At 38.8% G+C, this 27,838-nt stretch overlaps 1 protein-coding gene and 1 pseudogene across 1 annotated transcript; one reads left to right on the top strand and one right to left on the bottom strand.

The window, feature by feature from the left end:
• Positions 1-5,931: 5,931 nt before the first annotated feature.
• Positions 5,932-7,916, bottom strand: LOC132225966 (zinc finger and BTB domain-containing protein 10-like; annotated as a pseudogene).
• Positions 7,917-12,096: 4,180 nt separating this feature from the next.
• Positions 12,097-27,653, top strand: LOC132226024 (killer cell lectin-like receptor subfamily F member 2). The gene is made up of 7 exons (XM_059680924.1): positions 12,097-12,248; positions 13,145-13,243; positions 18,690-18,755; positions 24,011-24,165; positions 24,984-25,096; positions 25,750-25,893; positions 27,552-27,653. The coding sequence occupies exons 1-6, from the start codon at positions 12,110-12,112 to the stop codon at positions 25,880-25,882; spliced, it is 705 nt and encodes a 234-aa protein (XP_059536907.1). The 5' UTR covers positions 12,097-12,109; the 3' UTR covers positions 25,883-25,893; positions 27,552-27,653.
• The last annotated feature ends 185 nt before the right edge of the window (positions 27,654-27,838 follow it).

Raw genomic sequence — 27,838 nt, forward strand, 5'->3', positions numbered from 1 at the left:
CCATCCCCAGGTAGCCCGCGAGAGGACGCAGCCCCCTGGCCTGGTGCCGCGGGAGGTTGGTTGCCGCCCCCCACCCACTCCCTGTTCCCCATCCCAGCCCTGGGGCGGCTTGCTGCCAGTGCTGCATTGCCCATGCCCGCCATGTTCCGCACCGCCCCCTAGTGGTGAGCTCATGTCATAGCAAGCAGTAGAACTCTATTGAACTCCAGGTCGAACAATTTGTATATTAGGCTTTTATTCTATAGGATACTAAACATTTCCAAAATGGTGTCCATTTCCACCTGTGAAGGGTCATTTTTACTGTTGTTTCACAATCTTTTAGATATTTGGTAATGTTAGACTGTGCTAAATTTTGCCAATCTAAAGTCTATATAATTATATTTCTGGGTGGTTAAAATTCACTTTTTTTCTGATTATGACTGAGAATGATCAGCTTTTCATATGTGTACTTGTTATTTGGATATACTTTTATTGTGAAAATCTTTTCAATTTTTTTTTGCCCATTTTTGCTTGTGGGTAGTGTATATCCTATGTTTTATTGGTGTTTTGGTGTTTTTTAATGTATGCGATGCTAGTCCATTATCTTTTATAAGTGTTGCAAATATTTTTTCTCATTTTGCACCTATATTCACCAGGGATATTGGCCTATAGTTTTCTCTTTTTGTAATGTCCTGTGTGGTTTTGATACCAGAGTAATGCTGGCTTCATAAAACAAAGTTTGGGAGTATTTCTTCCTCTTCAATTTTTTTGGAATAGCTTGAGAAGAATTGGCATTGATTCTTCTTTAAATATTTAGTATGACACCTCAGGTGTGTAGCATCAACTGCATAGTCCTTAGTGAATGTTGTGGGGGTTCATGATGGCTGAGAAAGCTGTTGAGTTCCTTAGTGGCATCTCCAGGTCTAGTAGCTAGGAACCAGGTCATCTGCAGGAGCCAGTTGCAGATGCATACATAGTGGTGGGAGCCAGAGCCAGCAGCAAGAGCTGGGGCCAACTGCAGGTTCACTGGTAGCTGCAGGAGCCCTGGATGTTGGCATGCATTACTAGGTTTTAGAACAGGTGCATGGAAGTAGAGGCCAGTGTTGGGATTCAGGCTGGGGGCATGCAAGTACACAGCTGGAGGAGTCAGTGGACAGGGACCAAGTCAGATCTAGGCCCACAAGCAGCCGCGAGGGCCTTGGTTGTGGAGGATGTGCACTTCTACAGCTGCGGGATCTTGCCATGAGTGCACATAAGTAGGTGGAAGCCAGCGATGGGAGTCAGGGCAGTGGTGCTCAGGTGCACATCTGGAGGGGTTAGCCCTGAGTGTACACACATTGGGAGGAGGCAGCCCTGGGGGTCTGGGCTGGTGCTGGCTGCCTGTGTTGGTCCTGAGCTTTAGCAGGGTCAGAAATGGCAGGGTCAGAAATGGGGCGAGGGAGCAGGAAGCATTCAGGCGAGAGTCTGTGCTCATGAATACCTGCAGGACAAAAGAAACAAAACAGTGAAATCTGGAGTGGGTTTGCGGTGGCTGAGCTAGACTTGTTTTCTTCAGTGGCGATTGTTCCTGGAATTCTCTGCAGAGGAGGTCATGGGGAAAGCAGTCACTTCTGCTCTGTGGCTGATACCAGTAGCCCCTGCCACTAGTATCTGCTCCTAGAGTCTTCCTTGTTCCTGCTTGGCCATCTCAGTGACTCTCAGAGTAGCTGGTCTCTGGTTAGGGTGAAACTGAAGGAGGTCGCTCACCCCTGCTCTTTGCTTCCCAGGGTGCCGGGGTCCAACCCCAGCGGGTCCAGGGGTCCCCAAAGGTGTGGACAGAGTCGGCGATGAAGGAAGGACATGGAGACAGTGTTCAGTTGATCAGCAGCCTAGCCAGGATCTCCAGCCAAGTTCTGGTCTGGATCTCCAGAGAGGTTCTGTGTCCATGTTCTCTTGCTAGGTTCTCCAGCCAGGTTCAGTCACCAGGTTCTAGTCAGGCTCTCTTGCCAGCCTCTGCAGTCAGGTTCAGTCCAGGATCCCTTGCATGTTCTCTCCAGCGAAGCTCCTCCATCTCCAGGTTCCGCGTAGGTTCTGTCTTCTCGGCTCTCTTCTAAGTTATGTCTCTCTCTGTCTTGTTACATCTGTATTTATACCAGTTGATTCAATCCCATCAATCTCTATTCCAAAGGTTAGGGCGTTTCTTATCTCCATTCCAGGGAGTAAAGATTATGTAGCTTAAGCATGATTGTTTGTAGTGATTAACTACCCGCCTGGCACTTAGTTAAGGAGTTTCATCCCCTCCCTGACTTCAGGGAAAAATTCCTACCTGGGGAAACAACCTTTCTAGGAGAGGCATCCCCTCCCTGACTTCAGGGAAAAATTCCTACCTGGGGAAACAACCTTTCTCGGAGAGGTGACCTTGGTTAAAACACACAGCGCTAAGGGGAGCAAACATATTAAGAACCGTATGCTATATATGCCAGGTCCCTTGAAACAGCAAGGATGGACCGGCTCCCGGCACCAGGGAGGGGAACTCTTTCTAGCGGGGGAGTTTCCTTTTGGTGCTGAGTAATGCCAGCCTGCAGGATGTGATGATGTAACCATATGAAGCTGTTATTCCCATTTCTTTCAGTCATTAGACTCCCTCTCCCCCTCCCCCCACCACACACACTGCTTTACTGAAGTTTTTTAAGTCGACCCAGATCTCCCCCAGTGCTGTTTTGTTAGTGGATAGCTATCTAATCATTGATCTTTGTGGGCTATCTGAAGTTGGGGGTCTCTTTTACCACCATTATGGTGACCAGGACTCTGCTTTCTTACTATCTATGGATTGAGGGCCTTTCCCAGCTTTTAGTAACTGCTGCATTCCTTCCCTTTATCCATCTCCAATGCCAGAAAAAGGTGGGTTGAATTCTTTGAATCTTTTTCACATTCCATCCTTTCTGACATCTTCTGACCCTTTCAAGGACTTAAGTGCTTCTTCAGTAATAGGTATTGGGAGGATATTGTTCTGGTTAAACCAAATTCACAGCAGGTCATTCAAAAGATGATTATTCGCACAACACTTGCTGGTAAAGTTTCTTGTGAGATAAAGGGAAATTAAGTAAAGACTTTTAGGTGGTATAGAAATGATATCTTGTGGAAAATTTTAAGAAATGATATAACCACATGTTTAAGGGTCCAGGCTCTGTGTCAGACTGCATGAATCCACATTCTAGTCCCAGTGCTACATTAAGTAACCTGTTCTATCTGCTGCTCAGTTTTCTCATCTATAAAATGGGGATAGTAGCCCTCACAGAGTGGTTTGAATGGTTAAAGGAAATAACACGTGTGCCTTTAACATTGCAAATACTCTATATAATTTTCAAATTTCTTATTACTTAAATAGATAATCCTATCTAATAAAAGAGAAACATGGTAATTAGCCGTACCTTCGCTACCCTTCCTATTGGCTAATCAGGGCAATATGCAAATTAACTGCCAGCCAAGATGGCGGCCGGCAGCCAGGCAACTTGAAGCGAACATGAGGCTTGCTTGCTTCAGTGACAGAGGACTCCAACGTTACCCGCCTGCCGCTGCTGGCCTCTGAATTTGCAGTTTGAAACATTGGTACACATCTAGAAGCTAAACAAAACCCGAGAAACCCGCTTTCAGCCAGCCCGGGATCTCTGAGCTGGAGTTGAAACAGTGTTTTAATTATAGAACCCAAACAAACCATATACCTGCTTTCAGCAGCCAAGCCTCAGAGCTAAAGCTGGCCCAGAATAAAAAAAAGAAAAGAAAAAAAGGAGCGGTTGGGAGCTTCAGTCACCGGCCAGCCTTAAAACAGTCCTCAGCCCCTCACCCAGACTGGCCAGGCACCCCAGTGGGGACCCCCACCCTGAAGGGTGTGTGACCAACTGCAAACAGCCATCATCCCCTCACCCAGGCTGGCCAGGCACCCCAGTGGGGACCCCCACCCTGATCCAGGACACCCTTCAGGGCAAACCAGCCAGCCCCCACTTGTGCACCAGGCCTCTATCCTATATAGTAAAAGGGTAATTTGCCTCCCAGCACCGGGATCAGCATGACAGGGGCAGCGCCCAAACCCCCTGATCGCCTGCGGCTCTGTATGTGACAGGGGGCGGGGCCACAACCTCCCTATCGGTCCTGCTCTGTTTGTGACAGGGGAAGGCGCCCCAACCTCCTGATCGGCCCTGCTCTGTGCCTGATAGGGGGGAGCTCCTCAACCCCCTGATCACCCTGTGGCTCTGTGTGTGACAGGGTGCGGTGCCCCAACCACAACCCTGCCACAGGCCCTGCTCTGTGTGTGACGGGGTAGAGCCATAACCTCCCCATCGGCCCTGCCCTGAGTGTGACAGGGTGCGGTGCCCCCACCCCCTGATCCACCCTGCTCTGTGCATGACAGGGGGTGGCACCCCAACTCCCCAATCGGCCCTGCTCTGAGCCCGACCAGGGGCTGCACCTAGGGATTGGGCCTGCCCTCTGCCACCCAGGAGCAGGTCTAAGCAAGCATGTCTTTATCTCCCAAGGGGTCCCAGACTGTGAGAGGGCACAGGCCGGGCTGAGGGACCCCTCCTCCCCGCCCTGAGTGCACAAATTTTTGTGCACCAGTCCTCTAGTGTAAATCATAAAATATTTATTTTTATTATTTCTAAATAGGTGAATAGCTAGCACATCCTTTTCATTTCCTGGCTCCAATCATCACTGTGTTGGTTTTATTGACCCCATTGTGTCTTTGTTTTATTTTCTACATATTTTTTTAAAGTTCCATTTGTCAAGCATTCTGCTAGGTGATGGAATTCCAATGATGAAAAAGAAACTACCCTTAATACTTACACAGGTAACTCCAATACTCATACTGTAAGTAAGGACATAAAAATTCATAGTTACTACATGATCTTGAGTTCAACCTGGACTTTTTACTCTGCTCTTTCAATTATTACAAATTCTATTGCAATAATGGTGATATCATTTTTGTTTTTTTGGGTTGTTTTTTTTTTTGGCAACTATCTTTTTCTTTACTTATTTGCCATATTCTGCCCTCTATTTGCCCTACTCCCCTCCAGCCCCTTGGAGAATAATCTCTTTTTTTTTTATAAATCATAAAACAAATCATTTTATTTATTGTTTCTATGATTCTTCTTTCGATCAGATTTCTGTCTTTTCAAATAGGACTGAGGTATAGTACACTGGCAAACATAAAAAAAGGCAAACAAGAATAGTGCCAAGAACAGATACCCAAAACCGAATACCATGTCAGAAAACATCATATCGAACCATTTTATCAGATTAGAGCAGCAAGAGGAAGTGACTTCTAAATCATAATCCTTTAGTGGTATTTATCAACTTCATCACGGTAACTTTGCAACATCATTCTTCATTTGTGAAGTAGTAAAATTCATGTCAAAAAGGAAGGGGGAATGGAGGAAGTCAGTTAGTTCATTCCAATAAATTACCTCTCCAGTTCTTATAAACATGCCCATCAGCACAAAATTGAGAAATAATACCTAAGACTAGAAGAGACTTGGTTTAACTTATGAAGCAAATCAAAATGGAGAATACAGAAAAGTACAACCAATGGGGTTGAAAAGGCCCCTCACTAAAAATCTGTATTAAAAAAAAATAAAATTAATAAAAATAAAAATAGAAACAAAACTCTACTAGTACAAACTAGCCTGAGTGGTTTGGTGGGCAGTGTAGTTGGGCCAGCTGTCACTGTATTCTCATAACTGGATTTTCTTCATTCTGGTTAAACTGGTACGTAAACGTCAGTTATTTACAGACAGGTAATCCATTTTCATTAGGACCCAAAGAGTTACTGTATATCCTATAAATAAAAAATATTTTTACTTTGATAACTGACTGAAGATGTGGGGACTCCATGTAATCCAACTGCAAGGTTGGTTGCTGTCCAGTCCTGTACAAATATTAAAAAAAAAAATTGCTATAAGGCTTTGACCTTAGAGTTTTCACAGCAACTTAACTACCATCCAGAATGTACCATATTTGCAAGCCTTCAAGTTCAACAATTCAAATTGTCGTTTCATGTTACGTCCCAATGCAGCATCCTTGAGGTGTGGAGTAGGCCAGTTAATCATCCTGAGACATACAGACGTCTCCCAACTCGTCCCGTCGTGACGGGTGGTTTTGATCTTCTCCCTCATCAGCCAGTTCTTCTTAGGGTTCTCCCCCTTTGTTCTCCTCGTACTCTTTATCCCGAGGGAAATCTGTCTCCTGTCCCTGATCTACACCTTCTTGCCTTCCTGGCCGTGGTTTATCTGCACATTCTACACAAATACCACAGCGTCGAGATCCATGTCTGATTCCAACACTGGCAGCTAATATGAAGATCTTCTTACACACCATACATTTGTATTAAATATCCCTTTTATGCACCAGGGAATGTCTTTTTACATGCTCTCTGTGAGTAAACGGTTTTCCACAAATCTTACAGCTAAAGGGTCTGACTCCTGTATGAATGAGCAAATGCCTTTTTAGTTTTCGTCTGCATTTGGCTACATAGGTACAAGGAGGGCATTTTAACTTGTTCATGTTTAGAGATGATTCACCATTTTCCCAAGTTTCTTGTTTTGGCCAAGATTCAGGCAACAATCCATACTTGAAATCGTTTGCAGCACCTGGTAGCAAGCCATACTTGAAATCACTTGATGGGCCAGGCATCAGGCCATACTTGAAATCATGTGAAGTACCAGCATCGCCTGCATCCTGCCCCAAGCTGGCTTCTGCCAGCACGTTTGAGTTCACATTCCTGTCACAGTCCGGCCCCGGGAGCAGAGCACCGTCCAGATCCGGTTCTTCCTTAATGAACGACATATCTTCTTCTGGATGGGCGACAGGTGGCTGCATCACGGAGCAATCTTCTAAACTTGTTTCATTATTAGGTGGTATATTATAAATAAATCTCTTTGAAGTTTGGTTTTTCCTCCTTGTTTTGTTGCCAGTGTCTTGAATTCCCTGGGAGCCCTTATTATTCCAAATAAACACTTTTGTTTGACTTGGGGCTTCACTTTCAGCCAATTCAGGTGAACCATCTTGGACCCAACCACTGCCATTCATTTGGTAGTTCTCTATTTGGCCCTCGTTGACATTGCAACCATCATTTTCAGTTTTTGCATTACTTGCCAAGTTGGTAAGATTCCGTGTTGCCCAAAAACTGGCAATTTTTTGATCCCGCGATGAAGACAGACCATCTCTACTGACTGGTTTCCTGTTGTTATAGTCCACAACCGCAGGCTCCGGAGCTTCAGATTTAAGGCTTATATTTAAGGCGTCTTTAATGAAATTTCCGCACGTCTGAACAACTTCACTCATTTGCAGATAGCTGGCCATGGCCATCACTTCAACGGCATTTTGGCTTGTGAGCACCAGGTTACCAGAGTACAGGAAGTCCACGATGACAGAGAAACCTTGAACTGCAGCAATATCTAAGTGGGTAGTATTGTTTTGGTTAGGGTTTTCTTTGTTGGAAAAGCAATATTAAGTCTTAAAGAAACAGCTGCCTGCAACCAGGATGTTCTTATGAGCTTTAAAGATTTTTCCGCTCACCACAATGCTGACAATTGTCGAAGAAGTTGATAGCAATACGAGTTTTCATTTGGCCTCCTATTAAAGTCACAGTATCCCTCTTCTGAAGGTATTTCTGATTCCTGGGCGTTGGCTTCGTGGAGCTTGTGCTCTGTGGAGACGTGGTGCCGCAGGAGCAGGGTTTTCTTGTAGGTGCGGGTCCCTCGAGACAGGTTGTCCTGGCCCCCCCGGGGGGGGGGGAGGTCCCCGCCGCTGCCGTCCGTGGGGGTCTTCTGGCACCAGCCGCAGGACATGAGGCTGGTGTCCTTGCAGTAGCGCAGCCAGGGGAAGTCCTGCAGCCAGGCCGCCTGCAAGGAGCTCTGGAGCTTCTGCAGCTGGGACTTGGGCCGCGCGAGCGGGAGGTGCGCCATTTATTGGGGTCCAACCCCAGCAGGTCCAGGGGTTCCCAAAAGTGTGGACAGAGTCGGCGAAGAATGAAGGACACGGAGCAGCATTCAGTTGATCAGCATAGTTGGTTCTCCAGCCAGGTTCTGTCCAGGATCTCCAGCCAGGTTCTGTAGGAGAATAATCTCTTCAAGTAAGCATACTGTTAAAAGATCTCCTTCAATCCCAAACCTTCTCTTTTCGATATCAGTTCTTCTGATAATATACCCAGTTCTCAAGCAGTCAGTTTGCTGCTTCCTGTCTATTTACATGCATGTTGGTCTAAATTATTATCATGAAAAATTTTAAACACATGAGGAAAGCACAGGATATATATGATAAATTTTTAGGTCAACCACAGACTACAAGATATGCCCACGAAATGCCATTGTCATTGCTGAGAGGAAATAAGGTGCCAGTAAAGGAAGAGACTGTGGTTGTCCTTCCACAGATGCTTTTCTCTGATGTAGAAAAACTAGACATTCGCACACAATACATCCTATGTACCAAGAATATTTACAACCTTTATCTCTAGGTGCTTTTTCTACTGTCCCAGTAGATATAATATCTTTGCTCTTATTGGTTTGTGTTTTTACTTACTTTTAATGTCTTTATCTGCTTTGGTATTAACTGATGGCTTCATAGAATGAGTTATGAAATATTCTCTCTGTTTTATTTCTTTTAAGAGTTAGGCATTATATCTTTCTTACATTTTTTGTAGAATTCACAAGCGAAACCATCTGGCCTTATTTTTGTTTTTTATTTTGTAAGGCTATTAATTACTGATATAATTAATTTAATAGAGGTGGGCTATTCAATTGATCTATTTCTCCTTTTTGAGTTTTGGTAATTTGTGTATTTCCAGGAAGTGGCTTATTTTTCTATCAAATTTGTGGGAGTAAAGTTATCTGTGGTATTCCTATGCTGCCTGTTTAATGCCAATGAACTATTTTATATCTGATATTGGTAATTTCTCTCTTCTCACTTAGCCTGACTAGAGCTTTATAAATTTTATTAACATTTTCAAAAGATGTCATGAATGTCTAGTTAGACAACCCTAAAGTATTAAAATAAATAAATCTTGGAAATAAAAAGTGTGCACAGAAAATTTATAGATACAAAGTTAATATACAAAAATTATTTACATTTGTATATAGTACCAGCAATGGACAATTAGAATTTAACATTTAAAAATATCATTTATAACAGCACCAAAAAATATCAAAATAGGTATAAATCTAGCAAAATACATACAGAATCTATATTTGGAAAATTATAAAACACTGATAAAAATAAAATTTAAAAAATTTAGATCAATGGAGAGATACTCCATGTTTTAGACAGGAAGATTGAGTATTATAAGATGCTAATTCTTTCCAACTTCAGACTGTAATCCCAAACAAATCTCTTTCAGACTGTTTTGTAGGTACTGATAAACTGGTTCTAAAAATATAGAAAGTCAAGGGCTCTACACCAGTGACCGCATGCTGAGGAAAAACAAAGTTAGAGGACTCACTACCTGATTTGAAGATTTACACACACAAAAAGCCAGTCTGAAAAACTATATTCTGTATAATTTTGTTTACATGACATCTAGCTAAGAAAAACACTGTAGGGAAGGTAAACATTGTCAGAATTTGAGAGTAGTGTTGAAAGTGAAGCAGAGGGAACATTTTTAGGGCAGTGAACCTATTCTACATGATACTATAATGGTGGGTTCGTGACATTATGCTTTAGTCAAAACCCATAGAACTTCATGGCAGAAAGACTGAACCTTAATGAATGCACATAAAAATAACTTTGGAAGCTGTTGGCCCCCAGTGTGGAAAATGGAAACTTCCAGAAGAATCTGAAATATATTGTAAATGTATGAAATGGCCTCCCTGAAGGGTGTGGGAATGAAGTTTGATGATCTAAGCAACCTTAAAAATGAGTCGTCTTAACTTTTAAGACTAATGACAAAGAGAAGGGTACATAAGCACTGTAGTTGGTAAAGTAATTTTTCACTAGGTGTGGAATAACAATGCTGAAACCGCTAAATATGTATACTGGAATTGAACAAGTAAGTGACTGAATAGTGATGGTGGTAGACATGTTTCTCACTCTTGGAGTGGGAGGTTATAGAAAGGCAAGGAGGAGACTAGCATGATCCATGTTATAATGTATAGGGGTAGGCAAAAGTATGTTTACCGTGGTTCTTATAGGACAAAAAATGCAAGTTAAATCACCAGCCATCATTACCTAAAAGATAAATCATAGGTACTCACAACTGTAAACCTACTTTTCCCACCCTTGTGTTAGAGTTGTAGACAATAATATGAACTCATGGAGCCAACTAAAAGCATTTCCAATGGCCAAAGTTGGAACAATGTGAGAAATTAAATGAATAAAATAGTAGTGAATTATAACTCAAAAGATAAAACAAATATGATTGAGTTTTTAGTGAAAAAATTTTTAAATAAATAAATGGGAGACTAGACAAATGTCACCTGAAGAATTCTAAATAATTATGTAGATACTTTGTCCTCAAAGAAGTGGAACATGCCCTAACCAGTTTGGCTCAGTGGATAGAGTGTCAGTCTGCGGACTCAAGGGTCCCAGGTTCGATTCCGGTCAAGGGCATGTACCTTGGTTGCGGGCACATCCCCTGTAGGGGGTGTGCAGGAGGCAGCTGATCGATGTTTCTCTCTCATCGATGTTTCTAACTCTCTATCCCTCTCCGTTCCTCTCTGTAAAAAATCAATAAAATATATTTTTTAAAAAAGAAGTGGAACATGACTCTTGACTTAAGTGTGAGCTATAAATCTTGACTTCCTCCCAAAGAGTACAGTATGGAAATGGGGATAAGAGTAACTTTACAGTAAATAGACCTGAAAAATACTACCATCGTCAAGTGATTGAAGTTAACATCATGTCATCCGTGATAAGCCATGGTGATATTTTGTGCCCTTCATAAGATATGATAAGAATGGCAATGTATCTCTGTCTTCTTCCACTGAAAACCTATAACCTAATGATAACGATGAGAAAAACATTAAACTACTCCAATTTGGGAACAGTCCACAAAATGTCAGATCAACATTCCTCAGATATTTAAAAAATAATCAAATACAAGGAGTGAGAAACTGTCACAGCCAAGAGTTTCTTAAGGAGACCTGAGAACTAAATGCATTGTGATATCCTAAATGGGAACTTTGAATAGAAAAAGGCATTAGGTAAAAACTAAGAAAAAAGTATTAGGTAAAGAGTGAATGCAAAGTAAATAGACTTTAGTTAATAATAATGTATCAATGTCGATTTACTAATTTTGACAAATATACCAAACACTAGGGGAAGTTGGGTATGGCTATATGGGAACTCTGACATTTAGATTTATTAATAACTTCACAATTTATTTATAAATCTGAAATTATCCTAAAGTAAAAGTTATTTAAAGAAAGAAGTTTCTGCTTTTTGTGTCTGGACTTGGGAGTTGGTCCTGTGTTCTTGGAACAATGGCACTCAGTGTAATGACACTGTTACAAAAAGATGCTAGAGTGCAAAGGAAAATTCCAAGACGTATGGGAGAATATTTGCTGGAAAATTACCAGGCTAAAATCTGACAATCTTGCCAGCATCCTGGGGGTTGATGAATACTAATGAAGCTGTCACTGGCTGCCAGATTCATTTTGAATGAAGATTCGCTCTCTGCCTGTTGAACGAAGCCAAATTGCTGTGACATTTCTGTCTAGTGTTACAAGGTTTACTTGCCTGTTGTATGGAAAACTGGTGATCAGGAAGAGCTCTTCATTTTATGGACATGGAAAGAGCACATGCAGATCAAGTTTATCTGGAGTATTTTTTAGTCATGTCACATTGTCCTGGAGACTCATAACCTGTTAACTAGTAGATTTCATCGTAGCTCTGTTTCTAGGAATGCATGTCAAACTAAGTATTTATAATGGATCCCCTCCCCCCCCCAAGTTAAGGAGCCTTGTAATCAAATAATTGGATGAATGTCTTACCTTTGGTCAAGTATTTAAATGTAAAATGTGTAATTAAAGCTGAGTGGACGTTAAAAAAATAAAAAAGAAAGATGTTTTCCTCATTCTTTAACCACATCCTTTGTAATCTTACATGTAGGTTTGGGGTTTGTTCAGTGCCACAGTTCTTATGCAGGAACTCTGCTTTTGATTAGGTGATGTCTCTCTTTCCATCCAATTCAACGATGGATTACTCTATTTATAGGACATTTGGACAGGAGCAAAACACAGAGCGATCAACGACTCAGAACCCAATGAAACATCCCTATCATTGCCAACACAAGTGGACATGCAAAGGTAGGAATCCATAACTCTCCATTAGACCACAGATTCTAGAGCTAGTATGCTTTATGGGTCTTTTAATCCTAGGTTTTTAATAAGAACTTTTAAGAATTTGAACTAGAGTCTATTCAGAAAATTTGTTACCTTATTTTGAAATAATATGTTCACATAGATGTATCTGCACTAGAGTGTGTGGTTTTCTATCTCTGTAACGCTTATATCTAGCACAGTTCCTGGCATGTAGTTGTATGTTTATGAATACTATTAAATAGAATGTAATAGATAGGATTTGACTTGACCTGTGTTGAAGATTGTGAAGGTGTTATAATGTTTATTTTATTGAAGCAAAGTATATAATTATAAAGACTATCATCCTATTTTTGTTTTATGAGCTGATATAAATATACAACTTTATTTCAAACAACATTTGGGGAGATGGCTACAATTTTTCTTATGTTTCTCCATTAGACATTCACTTTTACTATTATTTGATTATTTTTATACCACTTATATTTCACCTTTCTGTGCCTTAACTCCACTGAATATTATCTGTGTAACCCAATCAAGATATAAATGAAGGTAAATGAAAAATTTTTGTAGAAATGGTTTGACTAGCCAATTGATCAGCTAATATCCACCCATTTGGTTGTTGTACAAGTGGTACAGAAGTGTTAACATAAGAAGAATATTTATTTAAATAAAGCATATTGACCTTTTATTTAAAATCAATAAATCTTATTCATTAATGATAATTAAATATGTGTGTATGTCAAGGAAATTTAAATAAAAATTGTAGATTTCTTCCCCAACCTTCAGACAATGTGTACCCTCAGAATTTTTATTTCTGTAAAACATTTTCAAGTTCATTTAAAATGTCAAAGTATTTCAGAAAGAAAAATTAATCATTACAGATTACCCTGAATGTCCAAAGTGGCATCAGACTGCTCTGAGACTGATGAGCATTGCACTGCTTATTCTCATTGCTACAGTGATAGGACTAATTATTTGGGGTAAGTAAATTGAAAGCTATATATTCCACATTTTCTTTGGCATTTACCTTTATTTCTCTAACTTTTTCAGACTAATTTTTAATTTTTACCTGATGATTTCTTTCATAATTAATTTAATTATGTTAGTAATAAATGCCAGAGTTGATTATTTTATTGATAACTAGAGGCCAGTGCATGAAATTTGTAAATGGAGGGGGGGTCCCCTCAGCCCAGCCTGCACCCTCTCCAATCCGGGACATCCCTCTCACAATCCTGGACCGCTGGCTCCTAATCACTCACCTGCCTGCCTGCCTGGTCACCCCTAACTGCCCCCTGCTGGCGGCCAGGTCACCCTTAACTGCCCCCTCCCTGCCAGCCTGGTCGCTCCTAACTGTCCCCACTGCTGGCCTGGTCAGCCCTTATTGTCCCCCCTGCCAGTCTGGTTGCCCCCAACTACCCCCCCCCAGCCTGGTTGCCCCTCATGGCCCCCCTGCTGGCTGGTCACCCCACGCAGCCTGCTGTTCAGATGTTTGGTCAAGCCTCTCTAATGCCCCTGCCTGCCTGGTTGCCCCACACAGCCTGCTTGTTCAGTCATTTGGTCATCCCTCACTAACCCCGCTGCCGTCCTGGTCATAGGCAGCCATCTTGTGAGGGCATGATGGTCAATTTGCATAGCACCTCTTTATTATATAGGATTATTAATTTTTCCCTATACATAGGAGGCAATAAACTAATTTATAAAATCTATTCTGCTCTTAACTTTACTTAATTGGTAAATATTGTGGGCTTGACAGTCATAAATCTATGAACTGAAGTTTTTTTTTTCTTTTTCAAAAAAATATGTTTTTATCAATTTTTAGAGTGAGAGGAAGGGGGAGAAATAGAGAGATAGGAACATTGATCAGAGAGAAACATTATTGTTAAGCTGCTGCCTGCATATCCTGATGGGAGATTAACCCCAAAACCCACGCATGTGGCTTGACTGGGAACTGAACCAGTGACCTCTTGGTTCCTGGGTTAATGCTCAACCAATAAGCCATACCAGCTAGGCTGAATTTTTATATTTTGGTAAATTACTTAGTTCTATGAAAGATGATTTAGCCCTTTAAAAAAACCTTTTGATTGTTTTTCAACCTTTGTCTATGAGCAAGTGTAAAAAAATTTTTGACTCTACAAGTGATTTAATTTTTAAAGTTTTGACAGAATATATGAGATGCTTGAAAACTTAAGGCCAAGTAAAATTTAATATCTGTTCCTACAAGGGTCAGTCTGGGAGCACTCAGTGCAGGTGATCAAGGAGACTTTACCACAAGGTCCCACAGGACACCTACTACATAAAGTCATCCTACCAAGACTGGAAGTCATAGCATATCTACCTAAAACATAGAAACAAACACAAAGAGGCAGCTGAAATAGGAAGACAAAGAAACATGAAAGGGCAGAAGAAATCTCCAGAAAAGGAGCTAAGTGAAATGGAAGCAAGCAAATGATCAGATATAGAGTTCAAAAGATTGATTATAAGGATGTTCAATGAACTTAGTGACAACTAAAAGAAACTTTGAGAACTATAACATGAAAAAGCATAGAAACTATAAAAAGAACTGATCAGAAATGAAGACTACAATATCTGAAATGAGAAATACATTAGAAGGAATGAACAGTAGGTTGGATTAAGCAGAGAACTGATTCAGCGATTTGGAAGACAAGGTAGAAAAAAACACCCAACCAAAGCAATAAAAAAAATAATTAAGAAAAAATGACAATAGCTTAAGGAACATTTGTGACAACATGAGCTAAATGAACATCTGCATCATAGGGGTACCAGAAGAAGAAGAGAATTAGCAAGGAATTGAGAACCTATTTGAAGAAATAATGACTGAAAACTTCCCTAACCTGATGAAGGAAAATTACACACAAGTCCAGGAAGTGCAGAGTTTGAAACAAGATGAATCCAAAGAGGCCCACACCAAGACACATCATAATTAAAATGGCAAAAGCTAAAGACAAAGAGAGGATCTTAAAAGCAGAAGAGAATGTCAGTTAGTTACCTACAAGAGAGCTGACATAAGGCTGTCAGCTGATTACTCAGCAGAAACAATTCAGGCCAGAGGTATTCACATAAAATATTCAAAAATCTGAAAATCGAGGACCTATAACCAAGACTACTTTACCCAGCAAGACTATCATTTAAAAAATTGAAGGAGAAATAAAGAGCTTCCAAGGCAAGAAAAGCTTAAGAAGTTTGTTGCCATTGAACAAGCGTTACAAGAAATATTAAAGTGTCTACAAGAAGAAGAAGAAGAAGAAGAAGAAGAAGAAGAAGAAGAAGAAGAAGAAGAAGAAGAAGAAGAAGAAGAAGAAAATAGTTAAAAGAATGAAACGGCAATAAATCTGTACCTTTCAATAATCACTTTAAATGTAAATGGCTTAAGGGTTCTAATCATAGTGCTTAGGATAGTGGAATGAATGAGAAAACAAGACTCATACATGCTGTCTACAAGAAACACCTCGGAATGAAGGATACACACAGACTTAAAAATAAAGGGATGGAAAAAGATATCTCATGCAAATGTAAATGAAAAAAAAGAGAAAAAGCTAGAGTAGTAATACTTATATCTGATAAAATAGACCTTAAAACAAAGGGTACAGCAAGAGACAAAGGACTCTACATAGTGATAAAAGGAGTAACCCAATTAGAAGATATAACACTTGTAAACATTTATGCAACCAACATAGGAGCTCCTAAATATAAAGCAAATCTTGATGGACATAGAGAGATTGACAGTAATACAGTTATAGTAGGGGACTTTAACATCCCAATGACATCAATGGATAGATCTTCCAGACAGGAAAAACAAACAAACAAACAAAAAACAAGGAAACAGCAGCTTTAAATGACACCTATATCAGATGTATTCAATTGATATCTTCAGAGTATTTTATGCCAAACCAGCAGAATGTACACTCTTTTCAAGTGCACATGAAACTTTTTATGGTATAGACCACCTCCTTATACTACCTTTTTATACCATATATACCAGTGGTCAGCAAACTCATTAGTCAACAGAGCCAAATATCAACAGTACAACGATTGAAATTTCTTTTGAGAGACAAATTTTTTAAACTTAAACTACATAGGTAGGTACATTGTTATTAACTTAATTAGGGTACTCCTACGGCTTAGGAAGAGCCACACTCAAGGGGCCAAAGAGCCGCATGTGGCTCGCAACCTGCAGTTTGCCGACCATGGATATATACCATATATAATAAATTCAAAATCGATTAAAGACTTAAATGTTAGACTCGAAAACACAAAAATCCTAGAAGAAAACATAGGCAGTAAAATCTCAGACATTTCTTGTAGCAATATTTTTTCTAATATATCTCCTTGGGCAAAAGAAAGCTCTAGTGAGGGTGGGGGTGTGGGGGCATGAGAGGATTGAGCAAAAAAGAAAAAAATGAAAGAGAAATCATGGACATGGACAACAGTGGGGTGATTGTGCAGGGAGGCTGGGGAGATGGAGGGGGTGTGGAGGTGGAAGAGGGCACAGAGGGGATAAATTGTGATGGAAAAAATTTAAAAAGTTAAAAAATGAGCAAAGGACCTAAATAAACACATCTCCCAAGAGGAGATACGACATTTGAAAAGATGCTCAACATCACTAATCATCACCACATACCTGTCAGAATGACTATCGTCAATAAATCAATAAACAAGTGTTGGTTAGGATGTGGAGAATAGGAACCCTCATGCACTGTTGGTGGGAGTGCAGATTGATGCAACCACTGTCGAAAGCAGAATGGAGTTACCTAAAAAAGTTAAAAATGGAATTGCTTTATGACCCAGTGATCTCACTTCTGGGGATATATCTGAAGAAACCTGAAAAACAAATTTGAAAGAATAAATGTACCCTTATGTTCATTGCAGCATTATTTATAATAGCCAAGGGAAGCAGTCCAAGGGCCCATCAGTAGATAAGTGGATAAAAATGTGGTGGCGCATTTACATAGTAGACTATTACTTAGCCGTAAAAAAAAAGGAAATCTTGCCATTTGGGACAGCATGGATGGACCTAGATAGTATTATGCTAAGTGAAATAAGCCAGTCAGGGAAGGACAAATACCATATGAGTTCACTTATCTGTGGAATATAATGAGCAAAAAACCTAACAAAATAGAAACACTCATAAATACAGAGAACAGACTGACAGCTGTCAGAAGGGAAGGAGTGGGAAGGCTAGTGATAAAGTTGAATGTATTAAGCCCCCCCCCCAAAAAAAAAAGAAGCAAACAATCCCCCCCCCTCCCCCCGGCATAGACAGACAACAGTATAGTGAGTATCAGAGGGAAAAGGGTGTGAGGAGGTAGAAGAGGGTAAAGGGGGGATACATGGTGATGGAAGGAAACTTGACTTGGGTGGTAAACATACAATACAATCTATCTATATAAAAGCCTAAGTGACCGTTAAGACGGAACTACTGGAACGACCAGTTGCTATGATGTGCACTGACCACCCCCGGGGGGCAGATGCTTAACACAGGAGCTGTTTTGAGCCCGCAGACCCCATCACCAATGGGGCCTGCTGGCCAACCTCCTGGTTCCTTCCCGCAGCCGGTAGGCCCCAATCGCCTGATCAGGGCCGGGCCCCAGGCTGGGACGGGGAACTGGGGATGGGTGGTAGCAGACATGGGTGGCGAGGGAAGGGGGGGGGGAGGCGGAGAGGTGGGAAACTGTACCATGGTGGTGCGTGGGCCGTGAGGGAAGGAGGAGGCAGGGAGGCAGGGAGGCAGGGAGACAGGGAACCCGATTGGCCCTGATTGCCGACCAGGCCTAGGGACCCCACTTGTGCAGGAGTTTCATGCACTGGGCCTCTAGTATACAGATAATGTGTTATAGAATTGTACCCCCTGAAATTTACATAATTTTATTAACCAATATCACTCTAATAAATTCAATTAAAAAGATTTTTTTTTTTAAAGATGAGTTCTACTGAATAAGAGCTATGGATAATTAAATCTGTTATTCTTTCTATTTGTTATGACTTTCTGCGTGTTAGGGATTGGGATACACACTTTATATACATTTTCTTTTAGTTTTAAAACAAGTCTGTTTGTTAAGCATTTCCCTTTTATATATGAAAGTACTTAGAAACAGAGAGGCTTCATAATTAGTTCAAGATCACAAATAATTTTAACCTACCATAGTAAACAGATGCAAATTTAAATATGTTTTAATTTTACTTAGATCATTTGTTTTATTTTTTGTTTTTACTTACTTTTTTACAAGTGGAAATCTATCTCTAAATAATCAATCCTTTGTTAAATTAGAGGGTTGAAATACTATAAACAGACTTACGTTCAACCAGAAGTTTATGCATTCACTTGTAGGCTCATTTTAATGGATAATTAAAAGCCACAGTTTTATAATTATAGAAACCTAATTAGTGTTATTCTTTTTCTTAAATTAGTATGTCACCCAAACTTACGGTCCTTCAGTGAAAATGGAACCAGAGAATGTAATACAAATTTCACAAGTAAGTGATTCTATTTCATTCTATTGTAGGGAAGAAAAAACTTTCCCTCTACCCTCTAAAGTTAAAACTTGGGGGACTGTGAATTAAACTGACAAAAGGACAATTAACAGGAGAAAAATGTTTATTTATGTGCATACTGGAACTAACAAAAGAAGTGGCTAGCTCAAAATGCTTGAAGTTAAAGCCTCACATACCTAATTTAGGAGAGGAAAAGGAGGGGAAGAGATGACTTCCATGGGCCAAGCTCCTTTCTTTAGGAAAGGTAAGTGTTTTTTCTTTTAGAAGTACAAACTGTAGGAAGTATGTGACAGTGTCTGTTAGTGCTGGTGAAATTAGTCTTTCTCTCTTCTTCATGACCATAAAACTTCGCAGAGAGTGGGCTTACTGTGGGTTTCCTCTCAGTCTTTTTCCTGAGAATAAATCACCCCAAAGACAAAATTTATGGCCCCCTCATTTCTCAGAATTTTCTGCTTTCAGTCAGGTCAGAGTAACTCAGAGGAACATCTGCTAAATCTCAAATGTCTTTAGCTTAAAGTAATTCTTATACCAAAATGAAATATTTTTGTCTGGTGTATTCAGATACTGTTCAATATTTTGAAGATGGTTTTTTTTTTTTTTTTTTTTTACTTCAATCTTTCCTTCCTATTCGGCTTTCTGTAAATCTGCACAGGTTCATAGATGATGCTTACTGCTGACTTGTTTACCTTACTGTTGCTAAAACTTTTCTCAAATACCACTGTCTCCAATAGCCAACTTGCCCCTACTTCAAGTATGTAATCCCCTTGGCCACAAACCTACCACTGGCTATCTCTTCCCATTTTCCAAATTTTTAATTTATTTATTTGACTTTATATACTATGAGATTCATGCATTCGGGGTTGCTAGGGGGGTCCCTCAGCCCGGCCTGTGCCTTCTTGCATCCAGGAGCCCCAAGGGGATGTCCAACTGACAGCTTAGGCCTGCTTCCCATGAGGAGCGGGCCTAAGCCGGCAGTTGGACATCCTTAGTGCTGCTGTGGAGGTGGGAGAGGCTCCTGCCACTACACACGCCAGCCCTGAGCCTGGCTCAGGGATTCTGGCTGAGAGGTGCTCCCCTGGAGGGAGCGCACTGACCACCAGGGGGCAGCTTCTGCATTGAGCGTCTGCTCCCTTGTGGTCAGTGCATGTCATAGCGACCAGTAGTTCTGCCATTTGGTTGATTTGCATATTAGTCTTTTATTATATAGGATTAGATGTATACAAAATACTTATTTTACTGACAAGATGACAGGAAATTTGAGAAAAATTTCCTGCTTTCAAGAATCTCATGATCAATGTGTGGGATTGTAAGGATAGTTATATGGCACTGCACCTGCAGTTTGAACCAATACAATCTTTTCTAACAGAGGTCTACAGTAGCTTCCTGAAAGAGGCATTATTTATATGATTTAATGGAAAGTAATCTAAATAGTGTATTAAATCTAGCTCACAAATACAGTAAAGGTTAGAATGTAATAGTTGCATGAAAATTTAAGATGAAATGAATTTTTCAGGATGTTGTGCATAGAAATTTAAGGAAGAAGTTCATTGTCTTTTATCATTTGAGATGATTTGGTGAAAAATGTGAGACACATTGGCCTACACTAGTTTTGTTGATAAGATTGCCCTTTACTTCCCAAGGACATTATACTAGTACTTACAGTGCTTATTTTTTTATCCATTAGATGCCACATCTATACGATAGTGATTACTGTTTTTGTACTTATTATTTGTTTTAATATGCAATTAAGATGTTTTAGGTCATTCTTTAAAGTTTACAATATCAAAAGATTTAATTGTAAGGTCTTTGGCGATCACTACATCTCATGAAGAAGGGAGTTGCAAGGAGCTATCTGTTCATTGTCCAGGCTTCAGCTAGCAGGATCTTTCTATAATGCAGATCAGTGGCAAGGGCATTCCTGTTGTTAATACTCTATAATCACTTTCTGTAGTCCTTAGAATAAAGCCAAAGCACATTAACATATTCTACAATGTCCTCTGAGTCCTCACTTCCTACAATAGCAGCCTACTTTCTCACAACACAGAGCTCTCCTTTGTACTAGTCTCTATGAAGTAATGAGGCAGCATACTCTCTCAACTTATTCATGCTGATCAAGCCCATCTCTCTCTTTTTTAAAATAAATCTTTATTGTTGAAAGTATTACATATGTCCCTTTTTTCTCCCATTGCCCTCTGCCTTCTCCCCCTCACCCCCAAGCCTTCACTACCCATTGTCTGTGTCCTTGGGGTATGCCTATACCCATATAAGTTCATTGTTTGATCTCTTCCCCCACCCTCCACCCTCCCCTGCCTTCCCTCTGAGATTTGACAGTCTGATGTTTCTATGTCTCTGGGTCTATTTTTGTTCATGAGTTTATGTTGGTAATTAGATTCCACATATGAGTGAGATCATGTGATACTTATCGTTCTCTGACTGACTTATTTTGCTTAGCATAATGCTCTCCAGGTTCATCCCTGCTGTTGCAAATGGTAAGAGTTCTTTCTTTTTTTACAGCTGCATAATATTCCATTGTGAAGATGTATCATAGTCTTTTAACCCTCACATCTGCTGATGGGCACTTAGGCTGTTTTCAAATCTTAGCTACTGTAAATTGTGCTGCTATCAAAAAGTACATCTCTTTTGAATATTTGTTTCTCCATTTCATCTTCTTACCTGCTGAACCCTTCTAACACACACACACACACACACACACACACAGTTCAGATTATACATGCTAATATAATATGATAAAAATCATGATAAAATCATGGTTGACTTTAGTTGCACTTCTTATATAATAGGGAAATTAAATGTAAAAACAAATGTTGGATATTTATAATTTTTGTTCTATAAATTGCCTATTATTCATCTTTTCCCCCTTTTAAAAAAAAACATTAGGGTGCTTATTTTTTCTTATATGTGCTTATTGTAAAATAAAAGTTAACATTTTCTCACCTGTCCAGGTGGCTCAAGTTGGTTGGAGCATTGTCCTGTAAACCAAAGGTTGCAGGTTCAATTTATGTCAGTGCACATACCTAGGTTGCTGGTTCAATTCTTGGTTGGGGACATATGGGAAACAACAGATCTCTCTCTCTCTCTCTCTCTCTCTCTCTCTCTCTGTCTGAATAAAAGTTAACATTTTCTCATAAGTTACAACTAACTTTTAAGTAAAATATCTACCCCAAACTATAAATGTTTGCACAGTCTAAATACAAAGAATTATACTAAAATATATTTCCAGTCCTTATGTTAAGTTTGGATAATTAACAAATATATTCTCATTAACTATCAATGGCTATAAGAGTGATAGAATACAATATTCAGGCTCCATCCCTAATAGGGAGCGTGCAGGAAGCAGCCAATTGACGATGTCTCTCTCCGATGTTTATGTCTTTCTATCCCATTCCCTTCCTCTCTTTCTAAAATAAGTAAAAACATATTTTAAAAACAATATAAAATTTAAGTAATGTGCATGTTTATGGTTACCCTTAAGACTTTTTTTTTTTTTTTAGTCTTCACAACACATCTCTTTAATAGGTCAACAAAGTACTTCCTTATTGTGGTAATTCTGATATTCCTCTCCATACATGTACTTTTCTAGGCTTTTCTGGACCATTTGGAAGCCTTCTCTTGATGGGGGGGGGGGTTAATCCCAGAATTATGGCACTCAAGAATTATTTATTGACGCCAGGCTGGTGTGTCTCAGTGGTTGAGCGTCGAACCCATGAACCAAGAGGTCACTGGTTAAATTCCTGTTCAGGGCACATGCCCGGGTTGCAGGCTAGATCCCCAGTAGTTAATTTTCAATAGTTTAATTTATTTTCTTTGTACTGTTCTGGCAGAAGCATGGACTTCTCTATTGCTGTGGTATGTGACTTTCAGGCAAGAAAAAAAAAGAGTGAAGTGAATAATTGATGCTTTGCTATAGAAGCTAAATGCTACCATCACAAAGGGCATATCATGGTCAATGTCTGAATAAGCATGAGACCTTAAAGTTTTCTATTTCTGTCAATAATTTATTATACTGAATATCAGGAAAACTGACATTTTTCTCTAGCTTTGGTCTTCGGTGTCTCGTTGGATATTTTTCCTGGCCAATGCAGTTAAAGCCTAGCTTATTCATACACTATTTCAATGACCACTTTGTTGTTACTACTTATAAAATAAAATGCCTTGGGAAAAGGGTTGTAAAGAATCAAGATGCTTTGCTGATTCAAAACATAAACTTAGTATTAATCAGCTTAACAATAACCCACAACCGTCGGACCAACTCATGAACTTAGTATTAATGTTTTCCTGAAATAATATGATTTCTCATATGGTCTCCCAAAAAGCTCCCATAGTCTTTAATGGTAATAACTAACTTTTCTATACAGTAGCTTATATTTTCATGGTTATCTCATTTAATATAAGAATATCAGGTAAGTTTTTATAAAAATTTGTGGCTATTTTAAATATAATATGCAATATTTAAGATATAAACATTTAAATAGAATACAATCAATACTTATATGCCGATTATTCAACTTAAAATAGAAAATGTTAGTTCAGTTGAAACCTGTTTGTACTCATTTCTGAGTATAGATTTATTTTAATACCTATTCCACCTTTTCCCTTTTTACAGAGATAAGTCTGGTGGCCATTGAGGCACATAGATAGTGGGGTCATGTTGAACAATTTGTTTTACGAAGTCGCTAATACAGTGTGTTATGAAATACATCCTTTTGCAGTTAAAAAGGACTCTAAAAATGACTTTATTTTTCCACAGTAGTTTTCTTGTGATGCCGTTCAAGCTCTCTGTTTTACTTTAAATTTCCCTATGCCCACCACTTATTAGTTGTATAACTTTGAGTAAGTCATTCAACCTTTAGTTTCCAAGTTTATATTTAACTTTACTTAACTTTAACCTTTAGTATCTTTATTTACAAAATGAGGAACATGGAGTTAATCATTTCATGGATTTTGTATGTTTCTTATAGAAAAAAACATTTTATGTATTCATGTACATAAAAATTCAGAGAATTACTTGATGTAGTAATAACTCAACAAATAATAACTGAATATTTCTTGCATGTATCTCTTCTAAAGACTATTAATCAGTAGAGAGGAAGTTTATTTCTTAAAAGTGGGACAAATAGTTAACTTTAAGAAAACAGTTTATAAAATTAGTGCAAAAACTGTTTTTTGATATTCACACCTTGTTCTCATACCTACTTTTTCCTATGTTTTCTTTTCAGGAAATCCTAGACTAAACTTATGCCCTAATGACTGGGTGCAGGAGAAAGGGAAATGCTATAGCTTTTTTAAAACTTTTAATTCCTGGACCGATAGCCAAAAATTCTGCTTAAGAATGAAATCACAACTCTTGATGATCCAAGACAAGGCTGAACTGGTAAGAGCTAATTCACTATGAGTGAAAAAATATACTATGGGAGAGAAAAAAATTAAAAAAATGAAAACTGGGAGAAATCGGTACATTTCATAATCCAGGAATTATAGATGAATAGTTACAGCCATTTGAATTCCTGTCATATGGCAGGAACTATGGTAGACGCGTTACAAATGTTATATAACTTAGTGCTCACAGTAACCTATGACATAGGTGACGGTATTTTCCTCATTTTCATAAGAATCTGCAGAACTTGACAGTTTTTATAAACTTGTCTATTTCACTTCCTAAGTAAATTACAAAGCTAGGATATCCATGGCATCCTTTTTGGAGAGAAAGGTAGGAGCTCTTTGAGGTACTCATCAAAAGCACTACAAATATTTGGCAATATCCTAATATGTTGGGTAGGAAATATAGGGCTCTTGTTTCATTTGTGTGAAGTTTCACCATAAGCCTCAGTTTTCTACAAGATTGCACATTGGTAGACAGAGCAATCCATGTACAGTTCTTGCTTCTTTAAACAGACTTCTTCATTCCTCGTTTTTGCTTCATATCTTCTTTTCACCCTTTCATCAGTTGCTGTTCATATCACCATCCTCCTGAGTTCCATTAAGCAGTGCATGCTTTCATTAAAGTCATGTATTTTGAATTTCTTCCTACATTGATTTCCTTGCCTACATATGTAGAAAACATCTTTAACTTTCTTAAGATTTTCCTGATTAGGGAGATAAATATCAAGACCTTTTACAGATGGAAAAAAGTAGAAGAGACTGTTTTAACAGGTGTAACTCACCTAATTTCCTCTGTATCCCTTTTCACAGGATTTCATACAAAATAGTATACAAGATGGAATCTACTTTTGGATTGGATTGAACATTACATATCCACAAAAGACATGGACCTGGCTGGATGGCACTCCATTAAATCCACAGTTGTGAGTGTTTGACATTTGAATATCATTGGGATATATAAAAGCTCAGCAGCCAATCCCTACGGGGGCTTTCAGAAACTCTAGATAGACAACTGGTTCTTATACTGGTAGGTTGCAGAATTTGATATTTGTTAATGTGTGGGTATAGGAAGTTTTCCTTAGAGAAATGAAGGCTTCTAAGCTAATTTATTTTCATATTTGCATTTTCTTTTAGTTTATCTATAACACTAGAGGTATAAATAGAAATTGTAGTCAATATAAAATTGTCTAAATTTAAATTCTTATGAAATGTTTCTCAAAAGGTATAGAATAATCCTCAATTTACTAAAAGGATTCTAATAATTAAAAATTCTAAGGAATAAGATATTAGACTTCAATAATCAAATGGCATTTGGAAACCAGTCTTTCTTATTCACATTTTTACTCCACATAGTATTTCTATTTACAAATGACCATTTTGGGTTAAAAAGCTATTTGGAGCAATTTCTTCATTAGATAAGTCTTTGTTTACTGCGTATTTCTTGTCTGAATATTACAATGCCTTAGACCTCCAGCTTGGAGAATAGTACATTCTTTTCTAAGAAGAGAGAAAACACACAAAATACACACAATTGTGCTTTCAGCAGAGTGAGAACAATGTGCCTTTTCCTCTACAGATGTGCAGTCAAGAGCAAGGATGAAGACAATGCCTGTGCTGTGATAACAAAGAAGGGTGTTTTTTCTGAAACATGTCAAACTCATAGTTACCATATTTGTCAAAAGGTGATTTCTTCAGACGATGACCTCTAAATTGATCACAGGTATGCTTTCCAATAAAAAATGTCCACAGATATTCTTTATATATGCAATTTTGTAAAAACACTTTGTTTCTACAAAAAAAAATTTGGTGATATTGATGATACTGGTGTCAATTTGTGTCATTATAAATACAGGCAATCAGCCTCAACTGAGTTCTTGGTTCTACCTGGTCACTCAAACTGTATTTCCATAGTCATCTCCCATTCATGAGAGTGGCTGTTTCAGACAGAAATTATTCTTTTATCTCCTCAATGATTCTCTCCCTTCACCTCTTAGTCACCATTAACAGAGGAGTTTATTTTTTTGGTCATTTTTTTTTTAAGAGAAGACGTTAGACGATATATTCCTGAACTTTCTACCATTGAGTCTACGAATTTGTCTGCATCTTAATACTTTTTCCTCTTCTCCTGTCTCCATTAAAACAGTATTCCTCTTTCTGTCTAAATAAAACCTACAAGTCTACAGTCAAAATTACATCCCTTTTAATTTTTTCAAGAAAATCCCTTTGTTGATTACCTCCTCTCTAATCCCTTGTTCTTGTTTCCTTTTCTATCAGCAATTACAAGAAAACTTGCCCTCAACCACATGTGGTTTCTAGTTTCTGCCCATGGGTTTTACTACCTCTTATAAGTCAAACTTCCTAAAAATGTTGATTTTCCTTTTTCCTCTTCCTACTTTCCACTTCAAGTTCTGAAATTTGGCTTCTGCTTTTTCTACTGTTTCACCAAAGCACTCTCACCATGTCACCAATGACTTTCTTCTGGTTAAATATAATGAGAACTTTTTAACTTTCATTTTAACTATCAAGTTTGCTCATTGTTGACCTGTGTTTTCGTTTAGAAATATTCGCTAACCTCAGGATCTATGACATAAGACCTTCTTGAACTTCTATTTCTCCAGCTATTCTTCCTCAGTCTTTTCTGTTGTGTCTCTTTCCTCTTCTGTTCCTCAGAGTTTGTGTGGATCCTCGATCACACACAATTCTTGTCTGAACTCATCCACTCCATAATTTTAATTTCCCTCAATTTATTGATAACTCCCAAGACCTCATTTCTAGTCTAGATCTTATTACAGTGGAGTACCTATCAGGCATCTCTATTTGAACATCTCAAGGCCCCTCAATCTCCACTAACTTAATGACAGGAACATTCCCACACCAGTCTAAGCTGGAGTCCTTGGAGTCAACCATGACTTCTTCCATTTTTTTTCACCCTCAGTATTCAAACACTAATTTAAGTCCTTTCAATTTTACTACATATGTATTTCTGAAATTCACCCTCATATCTCCATATTACCCTAGATTACTGCAATAATCTTTTTGTTTGTTTCTAGTATCTTCTGCCAGTGTCCATTCTGCATATTATGACGTAGGACTCTCTAATCCTCATATCAGGTTACATTAGCCATTACCTAATTCCATTCAGTGGCTTTTCACTGCTTAAACCCGTTTTTGGCTTCTACCAGACCCTGCGTGTCTAGGCTCCTCTTCATTCCTCCCCCACTTCCATGTATGTAATGATGCAGACACACTAAACTTTTCCGTTCTTTAAATGTGTCATGCTTTCTCAGGCCTCTAATTTTATTGTTTGACACAGTTTAACAAACTTTGTTTTGTTTTTTTTTCCTTTATTACTCACCTTTTTAACTTTTTATTTTTCAGGTGCCGATTAAATGTCACTTAGAGGAATATACTTCCTTGGCCATTCTCCACTCCGACTACATTATATGGAGTTGGTATATATTTTCACAGCTCCCTGTACTTTACTCCTGAAGTCTTTTATGTCATTTTCTGCTCCTGTTGGTCTTGGTCCTTTTACCTTCTTTGGAAAGTTTATACTATGTTAACTCTTTTTCAGCTTATCTGACACATTACCTCTAACAACCAAAAAAAAAATGATCTAATGTTAGGTAGGTTAAAAGTGTGAAAATAAGAAAATGACAAGTTAT

The sequence above is a fragment of the Myotis daubentonii genome, chromosome 2 (genome assembly GCF_963259705.1).
Source record: "Myotis daubentonii chromosome 2, mMyoDau2.1, whole genome shotgun sequence".
Lineage (NCBI taxonomy): Eukaryota > Metazoa > Chordata > Mammalia > Chiroptera > Vespertilionidae > Myotis > Myotis daubentonii.